We start from the raw sequence: 24421 nt of genomic DNA, 5'->3' as shown, positions 1-24421 counted from the left end.
AACCAACCTCACGGGTCACATAGTGAGAGGAAGGTGACGTATTACGTAACTGGACGTCGGAGACGGAAGCGGCAGCATGACATCAGAGACATTTTTATGTGGGGTTTAGTTTTTATTGAATAAAACAACAATTACAAACTTCTCAGACAAACATCCTGTGCACTTTAATTTGAGGCTAGCATTGGCGAAAAGTCAAATGTACTATTTATTTATTCAATTAAAATTTACAAACTGTAAGGCAACAATTAATACATTTTTTCTTGAGTGAACAGAAACACTACCACATACACAATAAAAAATATCATTTAATAAAGAAAAAAGGAAAATATATATATTTAAAGATTAGAAAAGATTATGGCATTACAGGACAGGGCAAAAAATTCACTGTTGTTTTAACATCACTTTTACAGAAGACACATTCATTGCTTTCAAAGCCAAATCTTCATCCTAAAAATTCCCTGGAAAGATGGAAATCCTTCTTTACTTTGTAGTGAAATTCTTTTGTTTTGGATGGAACATGGCATTTGCAGAACTTCTTTCTCAATTTGGATACTGTTGATTTGTCAAAAATATTTAAAATGTTTCTACTAGACTGAGCAGGGTGTAAATCATTTTTTGGAATAGTTGTGAAATTGTTTGAGCACCTTTATCAAGAAAATCAATTCCATCTATAGAAAAGTAACTAAGCACATTTACTGGAGTAGCCTGCTCTGCCCAAACATAATTTTGAGGTCCTTGTTCTTTACTCAAGTTTGTCCATTTTCGGCTATTTAATAAGTAAACATTTAAGAGGGAAGTATTGTACTTTCTACTCTATTTATTTGATATCTTTAGTTACCAGTTACTTTGCCGATTCAGATTTATGATACAAACTATAATCAACAAATGCCTTATTAGGTAAAGATAAAATATAATTGATCCCCAGGGATTCTTTACCAGATGCAACATTAAAGTGGTGTGTACATTAATGCACTGATTAAATATTAATAATAATAATTCAGTAATATAATAGCCTATACATTCATCTGAAATGGGCCGCACTGCACAATGAGCACTTAGGCCCCTTTTAGTACTTTGGGTACATTTTGATGCTAATGCTATACTTTAGCATTAGCATTTATACTTTTATAGCATTAGAAAGTACCTCATACTCAACATCATGCATCATTTGATCACACTGTCAATGTTTTCCAAAGCAAAACACAACCTTTGAAATACCTTAACTTATAGTTACAGTTTTATACATGTTTGAATGGTTTTTGTTCAGAAGTTATTGGATCTGTTATCTTAGTAACTGTCAATGTGGTCAATGGCCCCATATTTCACATTATACTGAGCAGGATGAAGGAGAAACACAGTTGCTCCCTCTAGTGGCAGTAGTTGTGCAACCGCTCACTATAACAGAAATGGTTTCTAATCTATTATGACACTTGTTTCTATATTTCTTCTGAAGAAACTACATTCACAGACATTTTTCGCATCAGACAGTTTGCCTTGTCATTACAGTAAAAGCATAACGTGTTGTTGTCAATAACAATGTTATTAGTCCATCTTGTGTTTGACAAGTTAAACTGATTACTGTAGAAAAAGATCCTTTCATCTTTAGCTGCACTTCCCTCTGATCATATGTGTCCCCCCTTGTAATGGCTTTGTGTGGCTCCAGGAGTATGGCCGGATTATCCAGTTGGGGGACCCTGGACCTGCTGGGCCCCTAAACCCCCTGTGCCACATGCAACAACGGTCCCAAGTCAGCCTCAAGCTGTGGACAATGTAGTTATCTGGTAAGCATCTTACCCAAATAAATCGTCATCATCATCATTATGAGTTACACTACTGTTTTTCCATCCATGACAAAACAAAATGGTACCCTTTTAGAGGACTTATAACACCAGAAATGTATTCAGATGCTGTTTTTCCTTCTTTTGGGTTCTGTTTAGGCAAATCTTTTCTCAGATTTTTGAGTGCTGGTGCTCTTGGTAATGATGAAATCAAATGACCAACAATCTAAAGAACTTAGGATCACTGGTGAAAAGTGAGTTTGTTCATGTAGCTGTGCGAATGCACTGAATGACTTTTATTCCCTCTGTACCCATGAACTGATTTGACTGTCTGGTCTGATCTTGTACTGGCATTTCACTCACCGGATGGCCTTATTGATCTACCTTTGGGCCAATGATAAAACACAGTCCACGTTTTCTGTGAGTTAGTGTCTGAAAACTAAAAGCGTATTAGTGTGTGTGACCGCAGGGAGCTGGCTCTGTGTTTGTGTCTGTTTTTATGATTTTATGTGTGCTTAATTCTGGCCCTCTCATTACATTTCTCACTACCTTTAGGTATTCCCTTCTGTGATTTAACTCAGCAGAATCTATAATGTCAAATACGTTTTTTCAGGCTTGCTGTGAAGAAAACTACAAATAAACTGCAATCTAATACAAGACTTCTGTGCGACACATTAAATCAATCCAGGAATATTCCTGGAAAGTGAGCAGTTGTAAAATTCCCAGATGTTCGATTATTTCCAATGACTGCCCCTGTCTAAATACAACTCACTAAATTCTTTGTTAATTCCAGAAATTCTCGAAACTTCAGAAACAATGTTATTAAGATAGACCACATTGCAGACTAATGAGGAGAAACTAATGATCGACTATTTGTGGTATGTTAAGTCAGGTGCTCTGTGGGAAGGATTTATTTCCTCCTGAACTCTGCTGTTAGCACATGAGGGGTCACATGTAGTGCAGCCTGAGCAGCCTCACGGGCATGAGACAACGCCACTGAGAAAAAAACCAATCACCGTGGTAACACAGCCTATAATGACTCTGGCTTTACAGTCTAGATGTTTAATCACTTAATAATATGCTCTCTGTCGACTTCATTTATCCATGTTATTTAAAGTTATTCAATTATTTTTGTTTATATATATTATTCAGAAATTAAAAAACAAGCCCAAAGGAAAAGGGGAAAAAAGTATCGAGCATAAAAGTTGGTTTAGAAAGAGAGAAATTAAAGTGAGAGAATAATAAAAGCCATAATGAACCAATCCACTTTGTTTCAGTTTCCTTACCTTTTGTAACTCGATATTTTGCCCTTCAAGAAAAGATTATTATAATATTATTATCATATCTTATATACTTATCATATAAGAATAAACATTTTGACAGATATGTAATAACATCACTTGGCTTTACTATAGAGGTTGCTGCTGTAACATATTTAAACGCTGCTGTCTACTTCTACTTTTCTAGAACATGAGCTCAGGGAATCAGAATAACATAAATAATTCATTGATATGAATCAATGATATCATGTTTCAGGATTTAAAGAATTGATTTGCCATGTGTTACTTGAAGATGCTAAATGCTTAATTAGACTACATGTGACTCACATTTGCTGAGAAACACAGTGTAAAGTTTTATTTTGGATTTATTTGATCTTTATTTAAACAGCAGTGAAGTCTCATTGAGGATGAGGATGAGGATGGACAGCAGCACAGTTACACGGTTGCAGACACAAACGCATAACAGTTAAAGGGACAGTTCAACCTAAAATCAAAAACACATTTTTCTTCTCACCTATAGTGCTTTTAATTCATCTAGATTGTTTTGGTGCGAAGCCTTCTCTGGAAGACAATGGAACTAGATGGCTTGTGGTGCTCAAAAGGCCAATCTACCTTTGGATAGATAAAATCACGACTTGCTGGCCTCACATTTCCTTATACAGTGATATGGTATATTTCAACAAAAATCAAATAGATTCTACGTGAAACTGCTCACAACAACTTCTGTGGATTAACTCGAGTCACTGGGTTATGATTTCTGTGAGGAGACATTGCTGTTGATTATATCAAATGTGTTTTTTTGCCCGCTTTAAGCACCACAAGCAGAGTGACATCTGACAGATGGATAAATAGTATACAGATAAAAGCTTATTTAAGCTTCCTTTACGTACGAAAATAGATACGTCCGTTTCCATCATTTCAAAAACTTCTTCCTCTTGTCCTGCAGTCGTGTCTCTCACTTGAACTATTGGCTACACCGCTACACTGCCCCCCACGACCACTGGAGGTACTGCACCGTTGGTCTGTATCCGTAAGCTTTCAGAAAATTTGCAGAAATACGGATGAAATGAACACAGAGTATGGACAGAGGGCTCTGTCCATATGTAACGTTGAGCATAAATGAGCTTTAAGAGGAAAAAATACGAATTTTAAATTTTGGGGTGAACTGCTCCTTTAAAGTGGAGACAAGGAACAAATTACTGAGGCATAAAACTTCAAGAGCATTCATCAACATTCAAAACATCGATAACCAGAAGTTGATCCAAGTCATTTAGAATCACTTTTAATTCATCCGGTGAGACGTAGCTCCCGAAGACTCAAGCAATTTTGTGACTGACTCCAAAGGAAGCAGCATACTTAAACACCCTTTTACTACTTCAGTACAGACTTTTAGGGACAGCAAGAATAAATAAATAAATAAAAACTTAACTTCACAGTTAATAATGAATCAGCTCCCCCCTCTAAATGCCTTCCTGTCTTCATCTGAATCAAACTTTGGATCATGAAGGAGGAAGTGCCTCATAAACTGAGCACGGGTGTGTCTGCGTTGCTGCAAGCACAGATTCTTAGAGCTGCCGCAGCCTGAGGTGGACAGCAGGATACAGGGGGAATGGCCAAGGAAACAAAAGGATGCTATTGATTTTCCATCCACACACGCATCTTGTGACGCCCATGCACACATAGCTCTAAGGTCATACGTCAAAATGCAGTCATGACTTGAGCTTTGCTCACAGTTCTCACCGCTCTAAAGCAGGCGCCGTGTACAACCTTTTCATTTTACACTGTCCAGAAAGCTTTCATTGATTTTACAATGATGCACTTAGAAAATATTGTCCTACTTGAGGGATATCTGTGTTTGTGTTTATTTGAATTATTAACATGCATTATATCCATCTCTAGAAGTCTTCAGTATTAAATTACCGTACAAATTCACAAGCACTTTGTGGGAGATATTACATTTTTGATAGCATAGCATCAGAATCAGAATTGGTGAAAATTTTGACTTAAATGTTCTTTAAATGTAGTAAAATCATTGTGAGCTCAGGTGAGAATAGAAAATGTAATAAACTGATGATATCAAGGTAAAAAGCTGTGAGTTAACAGTCACAGTGTCTGTAAAATGTAACAATGGTGAACAAACAGTACTCATATCTGTTCTTACAGTTTCAGAGGGGGTGGTGCCAGTTTCCAGACTGCCGGTGATGTCAGAGGTGAGAAGAAACTTTATGGTAATTCATGTCCGAGGCCCTCTTAAAGAGAGTGAGGAGACATTTCTGAAGTCTCTCTGGGAGTTGTGTTGGGGTTCAGGACTGCTGGGTGAGGATCGGGGCTCAAAGAGAGGAGACACACAACCAAATACAGGATGGCGACTCTGTCACTGGTGCTGCTGGTTTTGGCTTTGACATCTGCCACTGCGATAAGTGAGTACATCAACAATACGATTTAGTCCACAGGTGGTTTTATGTTTGTTTTCCATCAAGAAAATCAGATCAGTGGAGTAACGGGTGAAAATCCTAACAAGGCAATAATGGACAAATGTTCTACTTCCTTTTTGAGTTTTCCGTCTCAATTAACACAAAATATCTAAAGCCAGAGATACTGCAAATGAACGAAGTGGGATTACTTTACTCCATTTGCACAATTATTTGTTTAAGAAAAACACTTTTTTTAAAAGTTGAGCATGAGTCTTAATTATTAGGTAAATTGAGTTGTTACTGTGTGTGATGTAAGGCCTTTGTATCAACACAGTTTAGCAGCAGGGAAAGTGATTAATTTTAATTTCCATGACTAGTGTAGATCAACACTTTTCTGCATTCCCACCAATTAAAAGCTTATGTCTGAATCTTTGTTTGGACTACAAATTGAACAGCAAATGGACTGATGTGTGATTTTACGCTTATTTCATGCTAACACACTCCACACTCACTTTTACCCAAACGTTTACATGCCTATATTTCACGCTGTGGCTCCGATTCTTATGCCAATTTGCATCGATGACTAAGAGCTCAAATGTTTCCAGGGTTGTGTGCTTTATTTCAGAATACTGTAACCACAAATCTTTCCTTTTCATACTTGGGAATTTGAAAATAATCTATCTGTCATGTTATTGTGAGCAGATTAAATGCAATAACATTTTCACACACACTTACCACAAGCTAAGAGAAAACCCAGTGAGCCAGTTGGCTGGTATCCCTCATTCCTCTCACTGGGATTACTGATGCTGCCGCTCAGCTGATAGTCACATGAAAGGGATTGAGGGGGATTGCAGGTCGTGTGACTCCCACCGCCAAGAACCCCGACACTCCTCACCCCTCCCCAACACAACAAATATAAACCTGCTCTCGTTTACTTAAGCATCTCTAAGATTATGTGCTGGATTTTCATGCATAAGTTGTGCCTCTCTTAAAAAGCCTACATAAGTTTAACTTTACTGAAATATGTAGTCACCCTAACCCACAAAAATGTGTTTTTCCAGCTGTTTCACTGGAAACTGATGGATTTTGTTGGTTGTTGATGAGAATAACATGAGTTACATGATTTGGCTTCTTTTCCTGAAGAGTTTGTGATTTTTCTTCCAGAGCCAAGAAGTCAGTTCACACGTTACCGCTCGTGGAACTCAAGGATGTATCCGGTGTGGAAAGATGGAGACTCCAGATTCAGGAACTGTTGGTCTGGTGAGGCTCGTTCCTCTATTTCCCCCCCAAAAAAACAACCCAGAATTTAAAAAAAAATGTTTTCCTACCAATTATTCTAATGATGTTGAATTGTGTTTCATTGTCTTTTCAGGTGGTGAAGTAAGTTTTGATCTGAAAAATGATGGACCCACCCTGACCGGAGCGAGAGCAACCTTCTCTATTAATCTGAATTTCCCACCAAACCAGACAGTGCTCTCTGATGGGCAGGTGGTCTGGTCACAAAACTGCACCGTCAACGGTAAGATGAACTTTCCAGTAGTAGCAAAAACACTGTGGAGGTACTACAAGTTCATGTGCAATGGTTCTTCTTGTCTCTATTTAACTTTTAAATGCAACAACAAGCAGCTGAACAGATGTTGCTGCTGTTAATTACCAGATAAACACATTGACAATTTATTATAATTAATGAACTAATGTGATTTTGTTCTATTTTGTTCTAGTTTCATTATGTAAGGAGAAAGGACGATTTATTCTCAATTTCTTTCCACTGTGTTGCCTCATATTGATATACAGAGTGATATTTGTGTGGCAGTACTGGCAGAGAACCAGTTTCAAACCCATAGAAATGCAATAAAAATATTTATTGGGAATCCCAAATTCTCACAAATGCCTCTTCAGTGATAATGCCTCTCAATCTCAATCTACTCCCATCAATCCTGAGGGATTTTGACATTGAGCCAAAATTAAAAGATAGCAACTACCAAGTAATGGGACTGCTAGTTTAATTGATCACATGTCTAACATTGCTATTGATCTATGATCTCCTCTTTTCCAGGTCAACAGTACCAGGAAGGTCAGGCTGTGTATCCCGACCAGGGCACTGAGCAGACTGGAGTGTTCCCTGATGGCACACCATTCACCAGGAACCAGAACAAGAAGTCCCACTATGTGTTTGTGTGGAAGACATGGGGTAAAGATTTAATAACAATTAGTGTGTAGTAACATTGTGCTTCAGTCTCTGCTATTGTTACAGAAAACTCCCAGTGATGACAAAAGGGATCAATGAATGGGTCATAAAAGAATAAAGGGGGAGTTTTGTCCTCCAGCCAGAGACATTAAAGTTTAACATTCAGCTTTCACATCTAAAGACACTGTAACAGAAAACACATGTTGGATTTAAAGGGGGAATTTGAATCCAACTAAGATATGGCCACAATTATAGTTAAAACATTTCAAAAATATATCAACATAATGTCTTTGACGTTATGTCAAAGACTCTCTTGTTCCTCTGCCACTTCATGTGTCTCCTGTCCCCACCTCTCAGGTAGACTTCAGTCAGCTAATAGGGCCACTTAGTTAAGAGGCTAGCTGAATTGCTTGCCAATGGCAGTGCCTCAAGTAGAAAAAAATAAGTGCCAGTTTACCTTTTTTATTGTTTTGTTTTTTAGATTTTCAGGCTTACCTCTTCTGGTAAACAATTCATGAAGATGAACATGCTCTTGTGACAATAGCAGAGCAACCAACCAGCTAAGAGTTGATTATCACAAATGTGGAAGCTGGAGTGTTTCCAAAATGTGTGAATTAATTCAGTGTTGCTGTGATTAAACCACTCTAAGTGATCACAATGTTGCTCTATTGAAGGGCGTTACTGGCAGGTGGCAGATGGACCCTCCTCCTCCCTCTCTATTGGTACAGACAACGTCCCACTGGGCTCCTACAACATGGAGCTGGTCATCTATCACTGCCGTGGCAAAGACAAGTTCATCCCTCTCGGCTACGCTTCCACAGTCTTCGCCATCACAGGTGACTGATCAAACTTGAGGAAAATTATTCTACAGTATTTCTATTTCTTAAACAGCCCTCATCCTAACTGTTCTTCATCTTTTGCTCCAACATCAGACCAGGTTCCCTTCACCATATCACTCGCCCAAGTCAATGATGTAAACCAGGACGACCAGAACTTCATCCAGAACCGAGCCATTGCTTTTAGTGTCAAGCTCCATGATCCCAGCCAATATCTTAACACCGCCGACATCAGCTTCAGCTGGGACTTTGGTGACAGCACTGGTACTCTGATCTCCAGAGACCTCTCTGTCACACACACATACCTCGCTGTCGGGACCTTCAAACCTCAGGTGGTCGTCATGGCTAGCATCCCCAATGGCTGTGGGAACCCCACTGCTGGTGAGGTTTAAACGAATCACTTTTACACATATATACTGTCCTATAAGATTTCTGAACTAAGTCAAGCTCAGCTGTTTCAAACTTTTTCTTCAGTTGTTCCTATCGATGCATCTGCTGCTCCAGCAGTAGTTGTGATTGACTCATCCCCTGCAGCTGCACCAGCTGAGGGAGGAGACGCAATTGCTCTGGATGTTCCTGCTTCTGATGCCACTCCGCTAGCTGCTTCTGTGCAACCAGCTGAAGAAGCCACAAACGCAGAGGATGGAGAAGCAGTCGTTGATACAGACACAGAGGCAGTTGAGGTTGCTTCAGTAGCACCTGCAGTAGTCGATGCAGCTGTTGTTCCAGAGGAAGACGCTGCTGACCCTGCTGTAGAAGCAGATGTCGCTGCAGAAGACACAGATGCAGCAGCAGCAGCAGCAGCAGGTGAGGTGGTGGCTGCTGCTTCTGTCGCACCGGCAGCTGAAGAGGCTGCAGATGCTGATGCAGCTGCTGCAGATGAGACCGCAGTAGTTACAGATGCAGCTGAAGAAAATGTGCCTGTGATTGACGCTGCTGCTTCAGTGGCCCCTGTTGCAGAGGGAGAAGAGGCTGCAGGTGAGGTCACTGACACTGCCACCGTTGCTCCTGTAGCAGAAGTAGCTGCAGAGGAAGAAGCTGATGTTGTAGCTGCTGATGTTGCTGCTGATGCTGTTGAAGCTACTGCTGCTGCCGAGGCTGCTGCTGCTGCTGATGGTGTTGAAGTTGTTGAAGCTACTGCTACTGCTGCGGAGGCTGCTGCTGATGGTGTTGAAGCTGTTGAAGCTACTGCTGCTGCTGCGGAGGCTGCAGCTGCTGATGATGCCATTGCTGATAATGTTGCCGCTGCTGTTGATGCTGCTGCAGAAGTTGTCCAAGCTGCAACAGAAGCTCCTGCTGAAAACGTTGTAGCCCCCGCTGCCACTGAGACCACAACTGTAGAAGAGGCAGCACCAGCTGATGCCGCAGCTGATACCGAGGCTGAAGTTCAGGCAACTGAGAATGAAGTTGCAGCTACTGCAGCTCCTGCAGGTGAGTATTTACTGTCAACTGAAATAATCATACACACAATTAAGATAGCTCTTAAAAATGTCTCTTATTTTTATAGAGCAACCAGCAGGTGAAGAGGAAGTTGTTCCAGCTGAAGGTGAAGTTCAAGCAGAGGTGGAAACAGATCCAGCACAGGTTCCCCTCATTGTGGCTAAAAGACAAGCACCAGAGCTGACGGCTGATTGCATGGTTTATCGTTACGGCTCCCTCGCCACCTCTGTAGATGTTGTCCGTAAGTTGATAAAGCTTCTTTAATTACAGCAATTTAAAACTTAACGGATAATATTATTCTTTAACTGAAACAGTATGATTTATATTGTTAAAATCTGTCTTTCTGCCTCTTTAAATCCTGCAGAGGGTATTGAAAGTGTAGAGATTGTGCAGGTGGCCAACGTTGTGTCAATGGCGACTGAGTTGGATCAGAATGCCGTGGACGTCACCATTAGCTGTCAGGGAAGGTGAGTAGTAACAATCATCGATAACACAAGCTATTTGGAAGTCGGTACAGTTGTACCGAATTTTCTCAGTCTAAAAAACAACACAACTTAAGTTAATTGTCCTCATTCAACCTTTAGTCGAATCAGTATTGTGTCTTAAGAATTCTGTGAGGTTGAACTATAACCATCAGCCCGATGAAGAAAACTGTCTAAAAGTCAAAACTATTGGTTATTGATTGTTAAGGCTTCTTCAATAATCAACTCACTGATACAAAAATAACCTAAAAAAAGATTTAAAAAATCTGATGTAACCCTTTATTGATTTCACCTCTTAATCCTAGTGCACATGTAAAAACAAAAAAAAACAACCAAACAAAAAAAACCATGCAGCTGTCACTTCCTCCAAACTGTAAATAAAGTGGCTCCGACTCAGGGTCAAGAGGTTCACTGACTGTTCAGCACAACATTAGGAGTGTATTGATTTGGGCTTGGGTTCATGACAAGAACTTATCCACTTATGGTTGTTCTCTTTATAACTCTGTCTATGCATCTTCCCTATCCTCCCTTCAGTCTGCCCAGTGAAGTCTGCACAGTCATTTCTGATGCTGACTGTATCACACCCGTGCAAACAGTCTGTAGTGTCGCCACACCCTCTCCAGACTGTCAAATGATCCTTCGTCAGTTCTTCAATGACTCTGGAGTGTTTTGCATCAATGTCTCACTGACCAATGATGTCAGTCTTGCTGTGGCGAGTGCTAGAGTCAGTGTGACAGTAGGTGGGTGAAAGAAAAGATAATGAATAACCACTAAAGTATTCAATCTATAGACTAGTATCTCACTTGTATATTGTGCTACAATTTCAGCCTCCGGTGGTACCCCAGCTGGAACTGCAGCCACAGTCCTGGGTGTTATGGTCCTCGCCTGTGTTGTCTGTTGTATTGGTTTGATGTACAGGTGAGTACCTTATGTATTAGCCTGATTTAATTTGGGACCAAAATGACTAAAACATTAGGAAAAAAAACATGGAAATCGATACACAAAACTAATAAATAAAGAATAAGTTTGCAGTAAAGGGTATTATAATTATGGTAATTGTTTATCGTGGTTTCATTGTGTAAAACATACCTCCTATTATATTTTGACCTAATTTTGATGCAGGTCTTTTGGGATTAATGGGATTGTTTCACCTGTAGGCTAACAGCAGGAAAAGCACAGGTGATAACATTGATGGTGGCTAAGTTTACTGTAGGTGTGTCAGTAAGCCAGCATGCACAATATCAAAACGTAATCTGAAGTCATAAGATAAAAAATATAATTTACATATATACGATCAGAAAGAGTAAGGGTCCCGGGAATGATCCCTGTGGAATGCCGAAACAGACTGCATGGACGTCTGTACAAAAGTTAATGACAATCCATCCAATTGTTGATATATTTCAGTCTGAGCCAAAGTAGTGCACTTACCAACAGTACACATTGCCATCCCTCAAGTCAAGCTGCTAGTGTTAATAATACATTGAACACCCTTGGTATTTACAAATCTTACATTTCCCAATGTCTAGTTCATAGACTGTAGAAATAGAGGTCGGAGTTGTCTCACCTGTTGCATGTTTCTTATTAGGCGCTTCAAGCAGTACCAGCCACTAAGAGAAGACGGTGATGGAGGCGGCTCAGCGGTAACATCAGTGCCTTTGTTGTTGTGGAACTTGCTGAGCCGACAGTCACCAGGAGAAAGTCGTCCATTGCTTCAGGGGAGGATTGTGTGAATATCATCATCAGCTCAACATGTACAGCACCCGCTATAATAATGCCTTTATACACACAATAATTTAACTGTAGCAATATTGTAACTCCCAGTCCATGTATGGAAACAGAACTAAGTGTACCAAGTTAAGTGACCAGCCCCATATACAACATTTGTAGAAATGGAAAGGAGTCAAGTGTAAAAATGTTGAAGCATTTGTAGAGGAAAGTGATATTTATTTTGACCTACAGTATTTTTTATTAATTGGAACTAATGCTTATTCTCTTTTTTGTGGCCTACTTACACTAAACTAATTGGAAAATTAATGTTAGCACATTTTCATTCAAATTCTTTACAATGTAATTTAAATCACTTACATCACATAAGATTATTTTGTTTGCTACCCTAAAATGAATAAAATGAAACTTTATCACCATCAATTCTGTTTTTCCATATTTATCTCCTTTTCATTTGCATGTGATGTTAATTTGATTTCATTGTCCTGAACAATGAAAGAGTGCATGGAAGTGGAGATTTTCATTCTTATCATCAACAAGAACATTCAATACATTTTTCAAATCATACCATAATTTTTAATCAGCTCACATAGAAAATGCTTAATTTTTTATGTATATACAGTATTTGATTTTGTTTCAGCCCGAGAATTATATATTATATATTTCTGACAGGAGGTGGTGGAGACCAAACATGAGCTAAAAGGAGAGTGAATACTGGATTTACGTTCATCATATGACCAGAAATACAACTTCAAATGAATGTTAATGTTGCTGCCTATCTGTAGGATGTGTAAATATTCAACTGATTGCTGAGATATTTACAATATTTATAAGGTGATGTCAGTGCGCTTCCTCCTAGTGGCCAAAAAAATCAATTAACTGATCCAACTAAATTAGTTAAATCACTACCGCTAAACACCCATTAGGGCTGATCTACTTCAGTGTCTTTACGGTTAACTGTAATATTTTGAGAGGGACCACATCAGCTTTTATTTACTTAATGATGGCCGTCAAAGCAAAGAATAAATAAACAGACTGAAATAGGCTTTGAAATGTATCACACATTTACACTATGATTTAAGAGAGAGGACATTCAGATAAAACAGCGATACATCCCAATAAAAAAAATTCTGTCCTACACACAGTATAAAGTAGACTACTTTACTATACCACCATAAACAACAAACGTATTCCTCATTATACCATAACATACAGGCATATCATGAACATGCTTTCTGCAGGCATGTAGAAAGGGGTAGAGACGTGGTCGCAAAGTGCTGTGGTTAAAGCAACACTGCAGCTGAGTATGCTAAAAAAATATTACCATCACGTTCCGCTCCCTGCACAATTAAAATGATTTATCAAGACACTGCAGACTACCTTAATGCATTGAGCTAACAAAGAGTGGCTGATAGTTGCATGTACATCATATGACACACTGCGGTGCAGGAAAAAAGGCTGACGTCACTGCAGCAAAAATCTTTAATGGAAGAAACTATGGCCTGGCCTACACAGGGGAAATAAAGATGGGATATAAAGGAAAGAGATGGCTCTCAGTTAAATGGTTTGTATTTCTGAATCAGATTGAAGTTAAAAAAATAATTGTTGCATTATGTCTTAATGTCTGTTTTTGAAGGTTTGAAAATTCAGTGTATTGTATTATTGCACTAATCTGAGCAGCAAATAAGAGATAACATATGTACATTTTGTGCACCTTTCTTAACAAAACTTTAATGCCATGGCATTAATGCCAATTTGTATCAGTGTGGTTTTACTCATGTATGCAGTGCTATGCAATGTCCATCTCGCTTTCTTGACTTACATACATAAGTATTCTAAATTAAAATCCTTCCAACAGACTTGTGTAAGTCTGCAGTGCTCCATTACAGTAATTACCTAACACAGCCATTAATCATCCTGGACCGTTAACATGTCTCTCTGTCACATGTAAGTGCTGCCAAGATAAAACCCTGCAGCGCCACTGGAGGGCCTCCATTTTTCCTCTATCTTGGACCTGACAAACCTCTCAGATCTTACCAGGCCTGCAGCTTTAACAGGTCACAGCATCATCACCACTTGTCAAAGCAAACCAGCATTACTGGCTGAACTCTCACCAAGGTCCAGAAATCGGCTTCTCTTCTCCAGATAAGGCAGGCAGTGAACCTGGAGATGAGTGAGCCTCGTGACACCACCCGAGCAGCTTCATGGCTCTGATTAATTTGAACGACTCTTTATAGCTCACAACTCCCTAGCAACTGATCTTAAAAAGGATACGGTTTCCTTCATCTGTCCTCTATGCTGCAGAAACCTACCACAGTCAAGGATGTTGTGGTATCTCACTGCAGCCCACAATCAGCATCAGCAACATCTGTCACCTGTAGTATTCTGTACCTCAAACTAAAGCCACTATGTGTAGAAATTAGACAGTTTGGGTACCAGCTCAGTCACCAGAATACATTTGTAAAAATAAAATTAAAAAAAACAAACATTGTGCATTTCTGCAAACCAGGGCATGGAGGTAAGAAAGCCGCTAAGCGAGAGACCACTGTCAAAGACAAATTCCAGACCACAGTTTGCCTCCTGATTCAACCCAATCAGGTCGGGCCATTTTCCAGCCATGTTTATGGGGACAAAACTGGGCATCATAACTGTAAACCTAACCCTAAGACAAAACATGATCTTGTTGCGGCAACATAAAATTGAAACTTGAGACGAAAAAGAAACATACATTCAAAGTTGTGCAATGCCAACTTTTATTGTAGTGATTTGATATGTATATGAACTTTTCTACTTTAGATGTCAAAAAACCCACCGTAAGTAATAGATATAAAATGACGGCTGTAGATGCTGTTGTAAGCTCTCTGCAGCTCTCACAGCTGATTGCTGTTTAGGACACAAATTTGATTAGATTTCTCATCAGATACCACACCCAAAACATTAACTTCATATGAGAAAATGGAGTAAACATTGATTTCCTTACTTACCCATGAGCCTGAGATATGTAAATTCCTGTTCAGCTGTGAAACATGACACACACACTGTGAATCCAATATGTGGCATTGGAAACAGATATTCTAGCCTGATACTGATGAAGAAGCATTATTGAATTTATGGCCCTTTGGGGAATTCTCTGAGAAACCAGAAGGGTCAATCGCTAATGGTAACATCTGGCTGAGGTTAGTATTACTGACACAGTCTACTTCAAAATCATTGAACTGTGTTTTTTTTGCATGCGTGATGTGTGCCTGATGTGTAAGTTGATAATTAAGGTGTAGAAATGCAGATTTACTCTCTACACACTGATAAGAAACCTTGACACATCGTGGTGGACTGGAGCAGGATCTGGTGGAAGACTAGAAAGTGAGATGTGCTCTGAGCAGAGAGAGGGTGAGACAGAGGGGGGATGGAGGGAGTGGAGAGAGTTACTGACCATAAAGCAGGCTGATTAGATTACAGAGCTAAGACTAACATGGGCCATTTATTACACAGAAAGCCAGAGCTCTGCAGCAGCCATGCAGACATAGAACGGAGAAAATCAAGTGTTTGTGTGTTTGTGAATGACACACAGTAAAAGCGATTACTTTATTTTGTAACCACACTGTGCACCAGATCTCCATTAGGCAGAGGCACCCAAAGTTAAATTTAATCAGGAAAAGTGCTGAGAACAGATTAAAATAAAGGCTGCTTATTGGTGTGTAACAGCGTGTATATGTGTGTTTGTGAGGACAAACAAATACGGCACCATATGTTATATTTAGCTGTGTGTCATATCCGATATTAGAGAGCATAAATGGACAGGATTAAAGGTACCGAGCATCACAGGGGACACAAAGGGAACAAAGTGCCACACCCAGTCGCCACAGAGCATGCTCAGAATTACGTCAACTTTATATGAAATTGCAGCCTGTCTGCAGACCTCAATTAAAATTACTTTAGACCTTACACACACATGCACACACACACACAGTCTGCAGAAAGATTTGAAGGTGCTTTTAGGCTTGCCATGTCAATCTGAGTTAAGGCTAAATGTCCCCTCAGTAGCTGCGTTTGTAATGTAAAAGTGTATAACCCAATCATATCATAACTTAACAGTAAAGCTTTTAGTCATTGTGCTTCAATAATTATCAGCCTTGCAGTAAAGAAAAGGAAGCTAATACATTATTGATGGTTTTATGGCAAAGTCGTTTTTGGTCCCTGGCTGAAGCAACTTAAACTTGATGTCCACAAAAGGTCTTTTAGAGAGATAGCACAGTTTGTCAAGAGCAAAAAACATTAGTTTCTGATTTAAAGGTGCCATAAAGTTGTGGATTTGCTATTGTGAATACTGACTATTCAAAACAATAAACATTTTGATGATGTCTTCATAAAACAGGCAATGATTTGTGCTGGGTATGTCACCGAGTCCCTGAACCTGCTCTGACAAATGTCACTATACTTTGACCTCTGTCATCAATTTACCAAAAAGCCACTGTTCACCTGAAATACCGACAAAGTTATTTGACAGTTCTTACTATAACAGGGATTAGTGCATTTCAAAAGGATGGAATAACTGCAGAGTCATGGCTCTGCCCCAGACGCCCAGAATATCAATAAAGTATTCCATTACAGTAAAAGGAAAGAGAGACAGAGAGGGGAAGGGAGACAGATGGAGGGGGGAAAAGAATCAAATCAATGTATCCATGTGATTCAATTAAAACCGCAATCTCACAGTTTCTTATTGAGAACCAGGTAACAGGATCCTTGACACACACATTTAATAGCAAAATTAAGAAAATTACTTGAAGTGAAATCATTTAAATAGAAATCATATGGACAGATAACAATCAGAACTAAATCTGACTGTAAGAATCGTTGCAAAGTGTCAACGAGGGCATGAATCAGGGAGGGGAGGGGTGGGCGTGAGGAGACATCTTTAGTAATCGAAGCAGTATTGTGGAAGCGAGTCTGGCCTCGTGCCGAGCGCTCTGGTTAAAAGGGTGGACCTTTCGAGACGGACAGTAAGACAGAGAACACACACGCACACAGAGAAAGAGAGGCAGGGTCTATCTCTAAAGAGTAGGGAGTGGCCAAAGCTTGTATACTGATGAGTGATTGAGAAAGGAAGTGTTCATGTGGGTGGGGTGAGGAGGTATGAGGGAGGGGGAGGCGCGAGGATGATGGGATAGCCAGCTTGTGTGCATAAAAACCCCCGGCACTCTTCAGTCTGATGTCCTGTTGCCTCAAGAGCATCTCCAAGCCTCCAGCTCTCAATCTTTCCACAGCGATAAAGAACAGAACGAGACCAACCATGAGCCACTCAATGCATACCTCCACCTCCTACAGGCGCACCTTTGGAAGCCCACACCCCATCTCCATGTCCTCTTACTCCAATGTGTCCTCCCGTATGCCCGTTTCTGGAGGGCGCTACATGCGTTCAATGTCACCTGTGGTTTCATCCCGCGCCACCACCTACCAACAGCAGCGTTCCCGCTCCAGCACCCAGCCCCCTCGCCTCTCCTACGACAAGGTGGACTTCACCCTGTCTGAAGCCATCAACCAGGAGTTCCTCACCACCCGCAGCAATGAGAAGGCCGAGCTTCAGGAGCTCAACGACCGCTTTGCCAGCTTCATCGAGAAGGTGCGCTACCTAGAGCAGCAGAATGGTGCACTGCAGCAGGAGCTCAACCAGTTCAAGGGCCAGCAGCAGCACGGTCAGCCCAACCGCGCCACCGACCTCTTCCAGGAGGAGCTGAGGGAGCTGCGGCGCCAGATGGATGGCATCGGAAAGGAGAGGGACCAGTACCTAATGGAGAGGGACAACCTGGCTGAGGACCTGACCCTGATGAAGCAGAGGTTGGTACCAACATGATAAGACAGAAAAGTAAAGTATGATGCATGAAGTAACAAGATCAGTTAAACGACCAGTGATGGGACTGAGATAGATCGACAGACAGATGGATCGATGGTTTGTGTGAGGGGTGATGATGTGAGATATTTAGTTTGAAAGGTGGGTAATTGGAAGATGTATTGAAAAAAAATAAGTAATAGTTTGAGGAAATGGTCAGGCCAGACTTGTCCCAAGGAAACAGAACTATTAATGAATGTGGCGACAGAGGAAGTTGCATCTTATTCAAACAAACCATAGTGTCCCAACAAAGTCAAGGGTTTTCTTTCCTCTTCATTCAAATACTTCCGTTGTGAGTTTGTCGGTCACATACGTTGTGCCAACTTAGCACCAATGCCTCCAAACATGATCCTGACTGTTATAATATTCTCTACATGATCCACTTTAAGCACAGAGAAGGTAGAGAGTCCCTGGGTGGCTGCAACTTGACTCCAGTAGTGATGGTGGTGTAGGGCGTGGCACAACAGTACACATGGACACCACAGAGCAGCAGCATGATACAGCACACCGCCCGGCATCTTAAACAGGAGAGTGTTTCAATGTATGGGCAGGACATAAATCAAAGGAGCCCCAGTGCCTGACAACAAAGTGACCCACGAAAAACTATGACAAAGTTACTAATGCCAAATTGAAAAAGGAAGTGTTCGATGACAGTGATGTTCAATCGTGAACGATCCGAAACTGACTGAGGGTTACTTGATGAGATTATTTAATTGCCGGCTTTAAATCAGCTCCCTATTATGCAAACAGTGATAATATTAAAAGCATTCAAGACAAGACAACTTTAATTACATCACACATTTCGTACAGCGGTAGTAGTAAATTCACTGACAAAGCAAAGCGATATTGTGTCACCTTGTGTAATGTTTACAGTGCAGATCAGTGACGCTAATTCTGGCCGTAAGAGTAGTTTAGTGCTGCTAAACTAAAAATCTTGCCCTATCATCATATAATCATTTCATTATGGTAGTGATTATTTTGTAGATAAACCTAGTAAACCTTAAAAAAAAAAATAAAAAAAAATAAAAAAATCCGATGAGCCATTTGTTTGATTGGATTTCTGAAAGGAACAGAGCCATAAATCCTCTCAAAGAGCCCTAATTCCCATCACTATTTCGTGATTAATGATTCCCCCTTAAACAACGCAAAGTTATCGACTTTTAAAAACATGCACAATTTTGCATGCACCCATTCCATGAGCAGAAAAAGGAGGAGGATGGATGGAGCAGACAAAGGGTGGGGCTGGCTGAGGAGCAGGGAGGGGAGAGAGAGGGAGAGGAAATGGGTCCAGAGGAAGAGAGGTTGGATATCAGGCCTGGTGAGAACAGCGTCAGGAAAAATCAATGTGACTCAATGACTCCATTAGGTGTGTTTTCAGTGTCCCTGTGTGCTGATGGGATGGTGCCAGAGACCCCATTAGGACAAAAGGACCCCTATAACACAGCATGAATTAAAGATGAGGAAGCAGGGCCCACTATGTGATGCTTTCCCCACTAATCTACTTTATGTCCAGTCGGGGCATGACTTCTGTCTGACAGGGCGGATGGACCTGGATTCACATTCACATCCAGACATCATCGACCACACAGACAGCCCATCAGTTAGAAACTTTTAGCAGGATAAGCAAACGTATTGTACAACATTGTTATATAATTTGTGATGACTCACCACAGTGACTCATGAATTTTAACTGAGTTTCATTTTCATTTTGCGTGTTTTTACAGGAGCATCAAATGACGTTTCAGCTGAAGGCAGTCCAAAAAATGTCTCTGTTTGCTAAATTAAATCCCAGATAGCGCAGATTCTACATAGCTGCCCTGTAAATGTCACTCCCAGCTTTTGTCCAATCTGTGTACAATGATCCCTGGAAATCTTTAAAGAGAAGGGAAGTGTGTGTACATAACCTTATTGAGTGTGTGCAGATGACCTTATTGAACTCTAGAGAAACCACATTAGTTGAAAGGAGCAGCTGCTGATCCCACCGGGAGCTCTCCCAAACCCCTTTTACAGGACAGTGAATTAACAAATTGATCCAGAAAGCTTTTTGCCAGCTGGTCCCCTGGTGTAACCTCAGACAGGAGGGTGTTCTTGGACAAATTCATCAAGATCTCATCTCTCTTCTCCTTCTGTAAAGAGGGGATTCTTGCAGCCTCAAGGAAACCTGTGCCTTATTTGAAATATTATGTCTTGTTTTTGTCCTCAAGGTTGGATGAAGAAGCCCAGAAGAGGGCAGATGCTGAGAATAACTTGGTGGCCTTCCGCAAGGTAAACACTCGGCTTACGGGACCAAGATTACCGTATTGGTTACAGTGTCCTCAGGCTTGTATAACAGGACAAAATGGACTGCTTGGTTCCATCTCCAACACTTCCACAATAGTGTCAGAGTAGCTAGTTTAACAGAACACATTTCTTAAATGTTACTGATCTCGACTGCAGCACATTAATGGTGCTGAGGTAATTTTATTTAAATATGTTTCCTCCCAAATTTGCAAATATTTCATACAAGTGAAAAAACGTACTAATGGCTTTGTTTTTAATAATTGTATTTTCTTCTTAAAAAATGTGAATTATAAGATGGAGTTTACATTTTTTAACTCTCTATAGAGAAAGTCTTTGTACCACATCATAACCCAAACATTTCCATACACTAAAGGGAACTCTTAATGGGATTTTTAAAACATAAAAAATAGATGAAATTCAGAATAAATCTGTCAATTGTTATCATAATCTTATAATCATAACAGATTATGGAAATATTTTCTCATTATATCATTATATCTCTAATATAATTATAAAAAATATGTTTATGATAATGATGTTTTCAGTAATGGATGACATTTTGCAATTATGTCAACATAACATCAAATTATGTTTGTTTCATATGAAAAATAGGATGTGGATGATGCCACACTGTCCCGTCTGGAGCTGGAGAGGAAGATAGAGTCTCTGATGGATGAGATTGAATTCCTTAAGAAGCTCCACGATGAGGTAAGTGATGCTACCTCCTCTGCACTGTGCTTGTACAAATAGAGAAGTCCTTCCTCACTGGAGTCACGTATCTCAATGTGTTATCTAGAGACCTATAATGGTAATACTCAACCTTTGAATGCATATATATACCAAGCAACTGACTCCCAATTGATATTTAGATTAAGTGATAGTGGACATTTGCCTGCAATGAGGTTATCCTAATGATTAGCTGAGCGACAGTGCAATCAGTGATGCAGAAAGTACATTTTATGTGCTGGACTGACAAGCTTCAACTTATTCTCTACAGATGAATGACATTTAAATTGTATGTTTAGGTTAAAAACATGAATAGGTGGATACCACTGCTATTTTTAACAACTAAACAACATGATGTCAGATAAAATTAAAATCTTTAAATTTAGTCTGAATTGTTAAAACAGACTACTGTTTCATTTCATTTCATTGAGTTTCAGGAGGAGGAAAATAAAAAAGTAAAGTGTGATTTGCAATACAAAGATGAAATTTATCTTTGTATTGAAAATAGTAGGGGCCCTAAAACTGAAACCTGGAGGATGCCAACTGGCTCCTAACAAGAAATGGTTATATTTTTTCATAGCAGTTTCGTGTTTCTGACATATTTGTTTATATCTTGGAATGATCAGGAAATCCAGGAGGTACAAGTGAGTGTCCAGACTCAGCAGCTAAAGATGGAGGTGGACAGCACCGCCAGGCCCGACCTGACTGGTGCGCTGAGGGACATCAGGGCCCAGTATGAGACCATTGCCCTGAAGAACATGCAAGAATCTGAGGATTGGTACAAGTCCAAGGTGAGCAGACACACACCGACAGCCACATTATGAACTTTCAGTGCAAAAACATATTCATCCTTTTGTGCTTCCTCTTTTGTTCCCACAGTTTGCTGACCTGACTGAATCTGCGAAGCGCAGCACTGATTCTCTGAGGCAGGCCAAGCAGGAGGCCAATGAGTCCAGGAGGCAGATTCAGTCTCTCAACTGTGAAATTGATGCACTGAAGAACACCGTGAGGCCAAACATCACAAGTCATTAGTCTAAAATAAATCTATATCATTATACGCATTGCATTCTCTAATCGCATTGTATGTTTTCAGAACGAAGCTCTGCTGAGGCAGATGCGTGACATGGAAGACCAATTTGGCAATGAGATTGGCAACTACCAAGACAACGTAACCAGGCTGGAGGAGGAGATCCGCCACCTGAAGGAGGAGATGGCTCGCCACCTTCGGGAGTACCAGGACCTCCTCAATGTCAAAATGGCCCTAGACATTGAGATTGCTACTTACCGTAAACTGCTGGAGGGGGAGGAGAGCAGGTGAGGGAAAACTTACAGTGTAAAACAAATGTTTGCTGTTTTTACAGGATCTTTTTTTGTATTCACTCAAGCAAAGCAAATTACTCATTGTTACAAATACCATTATAACACCCAATTTTTTTATTCCCTGTTTAGGATTACTGTTCCCATCATCAATCTTGGCATGAGCAACCACTTTGGCGACCGAGGTAAGTTATACTTCTCTTTGTACAAGATCCAATATAACATGATTGTACTCAGGGATCTCTTTTACCTTTAGTTATAGAGTTATGAAGTATGAGAACCACTGGAAGTGTTTTTTTTCCCATTCTGCGCTCCCATCTTAAATTTTTCTTTAAGTTATAGCCCCATGTGGGAATCTCCTGGATAATTTAACAATCCGTAGGTTCATGTTATAGCCTTCATTTTTTATTGTTCCAACTTAAATTTTGTGAAATTAGTTTTATGTCAGTTTGGTATGGGAGGTGGCTCTAAATACTTCAATATTCATGAGACTCTGCTGCCGTTGTTATGGAGAAGCAAGTAGCAGACGTGAATCAGAGTTGTAGCAAATTTAAAAACACTTCATGGTTGCAGTTGGCAACAAAACTTGTCTGCAAAGTTGCTGAATTCATCCTAAATTGACTCAGAATCTAAACGTAAATTGACAAAGCTGTGGATTGTATTGGCAGTTATCTTAACAGTCCAATCTTTAGCATAACAAGTGTTTATGATTCAGCTGCTGAAATGAATAACATAAAAAACTCTTTACTCTGAATGTAAAAGTCTTACAAGCGCTTTAATGTGACTTTTCACAGACTATGAACATACCCCTGGCACCCAGACCAAGAAGACTGTGGTGATTAAGACTGTTGAGACTAGAGATGGAGAGGTACAATGATTTATACCAAAATGGCATGATATAATGCAAAATAAGTAGAATGATATTATTTGCGTTATGGAAAGTGTGAGGAACATAACAGCTCTGTTTACTTACACCATAAAAAGTGAATTTGAACTAATTGAACTTTGTTTTCCGACAGGTGGTGAAGGAATCCAGGAGGGAGAAGGAGAGAGACTCTGATAGAAACGACAAGGATGATGAGTAGATTAAAAAAAAATTATTAAAAATGTGAAAGCCAGAACAACAAGGGGGAACAAAAACAGAAAAAAAAACAAAGTCTGATCTATATAGTTCTCATTCCCACTAGTTATGTGTTTTATTGTCTAGCAGACAGTCTCTCAGTATAGATGCGATGTTGAATGAATCCCTTTAGACAGTGTCACTTTGGTGCTATTTTAGCCTCCCAACTTTTGCTAAACACCTCTGTCACCTGTAGACCTCAGCAAGACCACTTTATTAACACACCACTTGAGGCCTTGATTTACAGTGCAATCCCGTAAAAACCTTAGACGACCATGTGTTTGTAGCTGAGTTTTCCACTACAGGCTAAAACAGCTGGTTTAAATGCAGAATTTTAGTAGTCTGTGTCGTAGACATGACTTACTAACAAAACTTTAGACACTGCCCTTCAGCCAACCTACCTTAAAAGACAGACTGATAATAAACTAACCTTTTTGCATTTGTTTTAAAAGCTTTGCTATCTTCTTATTGTGCAAACCAACAGATTTCCAGAGACATGGATCATTAATAAACATGTAACGCACAGGAAGTGTTGACACTTAAAATAAGACTGTAACCAACTGAAAAGACTTGCTGAATGTGCTTTGCAATGCTGTGTGTATCTGGCACGACTGATGAATGAATATGTAAGTGCAAATAAACTTAATTAGAGCCAATCTGCATTGTCTGTCCACATGTTTCATTATGAATGTACTACAAGAGTGTTTTAGGAGTTTTTACTAATTTCCTGTTTTCTTTAAACTGTCTATAATCTGTACTTTATGTCCAAGAGCACCTTGTTCTTGTAAAGAATTAAGTTAAGATCAGTGGTTTGCATGAAATATCAAGTTCACACTAGGAAGCAGGGAAGGGGGCGAGGGGATTACTATAATATTTTGTGTTTGAACAAATATTAGATGCAAAGTATTAAGGGAAAACAGTCCCCTTCAACCCAGTAGTGAACAACTGGTA

At 39.9% G+C, this 24421-nt stretch overlaps 2 protein-coding genes across 3 annotated transcripts; both read left to right on the top strand.

The window, feature by feature from the left end:
* The first annotated feature begins 5356 nt into the window (after window positions 1-5356).
* Window positions 5357-12541, top strand: pmela (premelanosome protein a). Its single transcript, XM_084348491.1, has 12 exons — window positions 5357-5478; window positions 6637-6732; window positions 6845-6991; window positions 7529-7663; window positions 8335-8496; window positions 8593-8877; window positions 8971-9927; window positions 10004-10177; window positions 10301-10403; window positions 10953-11158; window positions 11246-11336; window positions 12004-12541. The coding sequence occupies exons 1-12, from the start codon at window positions 5421-5423 to the stop codon at window positions 12146-12148; spliced, it is 2559 nt and encodes an 852-aa protein (XP_084204617.1). The 5' UTR covers window positions 5357-5420; the 3' UTR covers window positions 12149-12541.
* A 4808-nt stretch (window positions 12542-17349) lies between these two features.
* Window positions 17350-24126, top strand: prph (peripherin; the record flags this gene model as incomplete). 2 transcript variants are annotated; one of them, XM_084348243.1, is made up of 9 exons in its annotated part: window positions 17350-17975; window positions 20232-20292; window positions 20920-21015; window positions 21660-21824; window positions 21913-22038; window positions 22127-22347; window positions 22483-22535; window positions 23145-23218; window positions 23370-24126. In XM_084348243.1, 9 exons carry the CDS (start codon window positions 17350-17352, stop codon window positions 23433-23435), a joined length of 1488 nt encoding a protein of 495 aa, XP_084204369.1. In that variant the 3' UTR covers window positions 23436-24126. The 2 variants fall into 2 exon arrangements, with proteins under 2 accessions (XP_084204369.1, XP_084204370.1); XM_084348244.1 differs by lacking the exon at window positions 23145-23218 and having other exon boundaries at window positions 17351-17975.
* Between the last annotated feature and the right edge of the window lie 295 nt (window positions 24127-24421).

This window comes from Pagrus pagrus, assembly GCF_965226575.1.
Source record: "Pagrus pagrus genome assembly, chromosome: 3".
NCBI lineage: Eukaryota > Metazoa > Chordata > Actinopteri > Spariformes > Sparidae > Pagrus > Pagrus pagrus.
Note: the sequence above shows the minus strand (reverse complement) of the source record. Positions and strands in the feature narration are given on the sequence as shown.

Excerpts from the sequence above, each read along its gene's own strand:
- pmela (XM_084348491.1), top strand. The coding sequence starts at position 5,421 with ATGGCGACTCTGTCACTGGTGCTGCTGGTTTTGGCTTTGACATCTGCC. Across the intron at positions 8,497-8,592 it reads CACAGTCTTCGCCATCACAG|ACCAGGTTCCCTTCACCATA; the intron begins GTGACTGATCAA and ends CTCCAACATCAG. Across the intron at positions 11,337-12,003 it reads TGTATTGGTTTGATGTACAG|GCGCTTCAAGCAGTACCAGC; the intron begins GTGAGTACCTTA and ends GTTTCTTATTAG.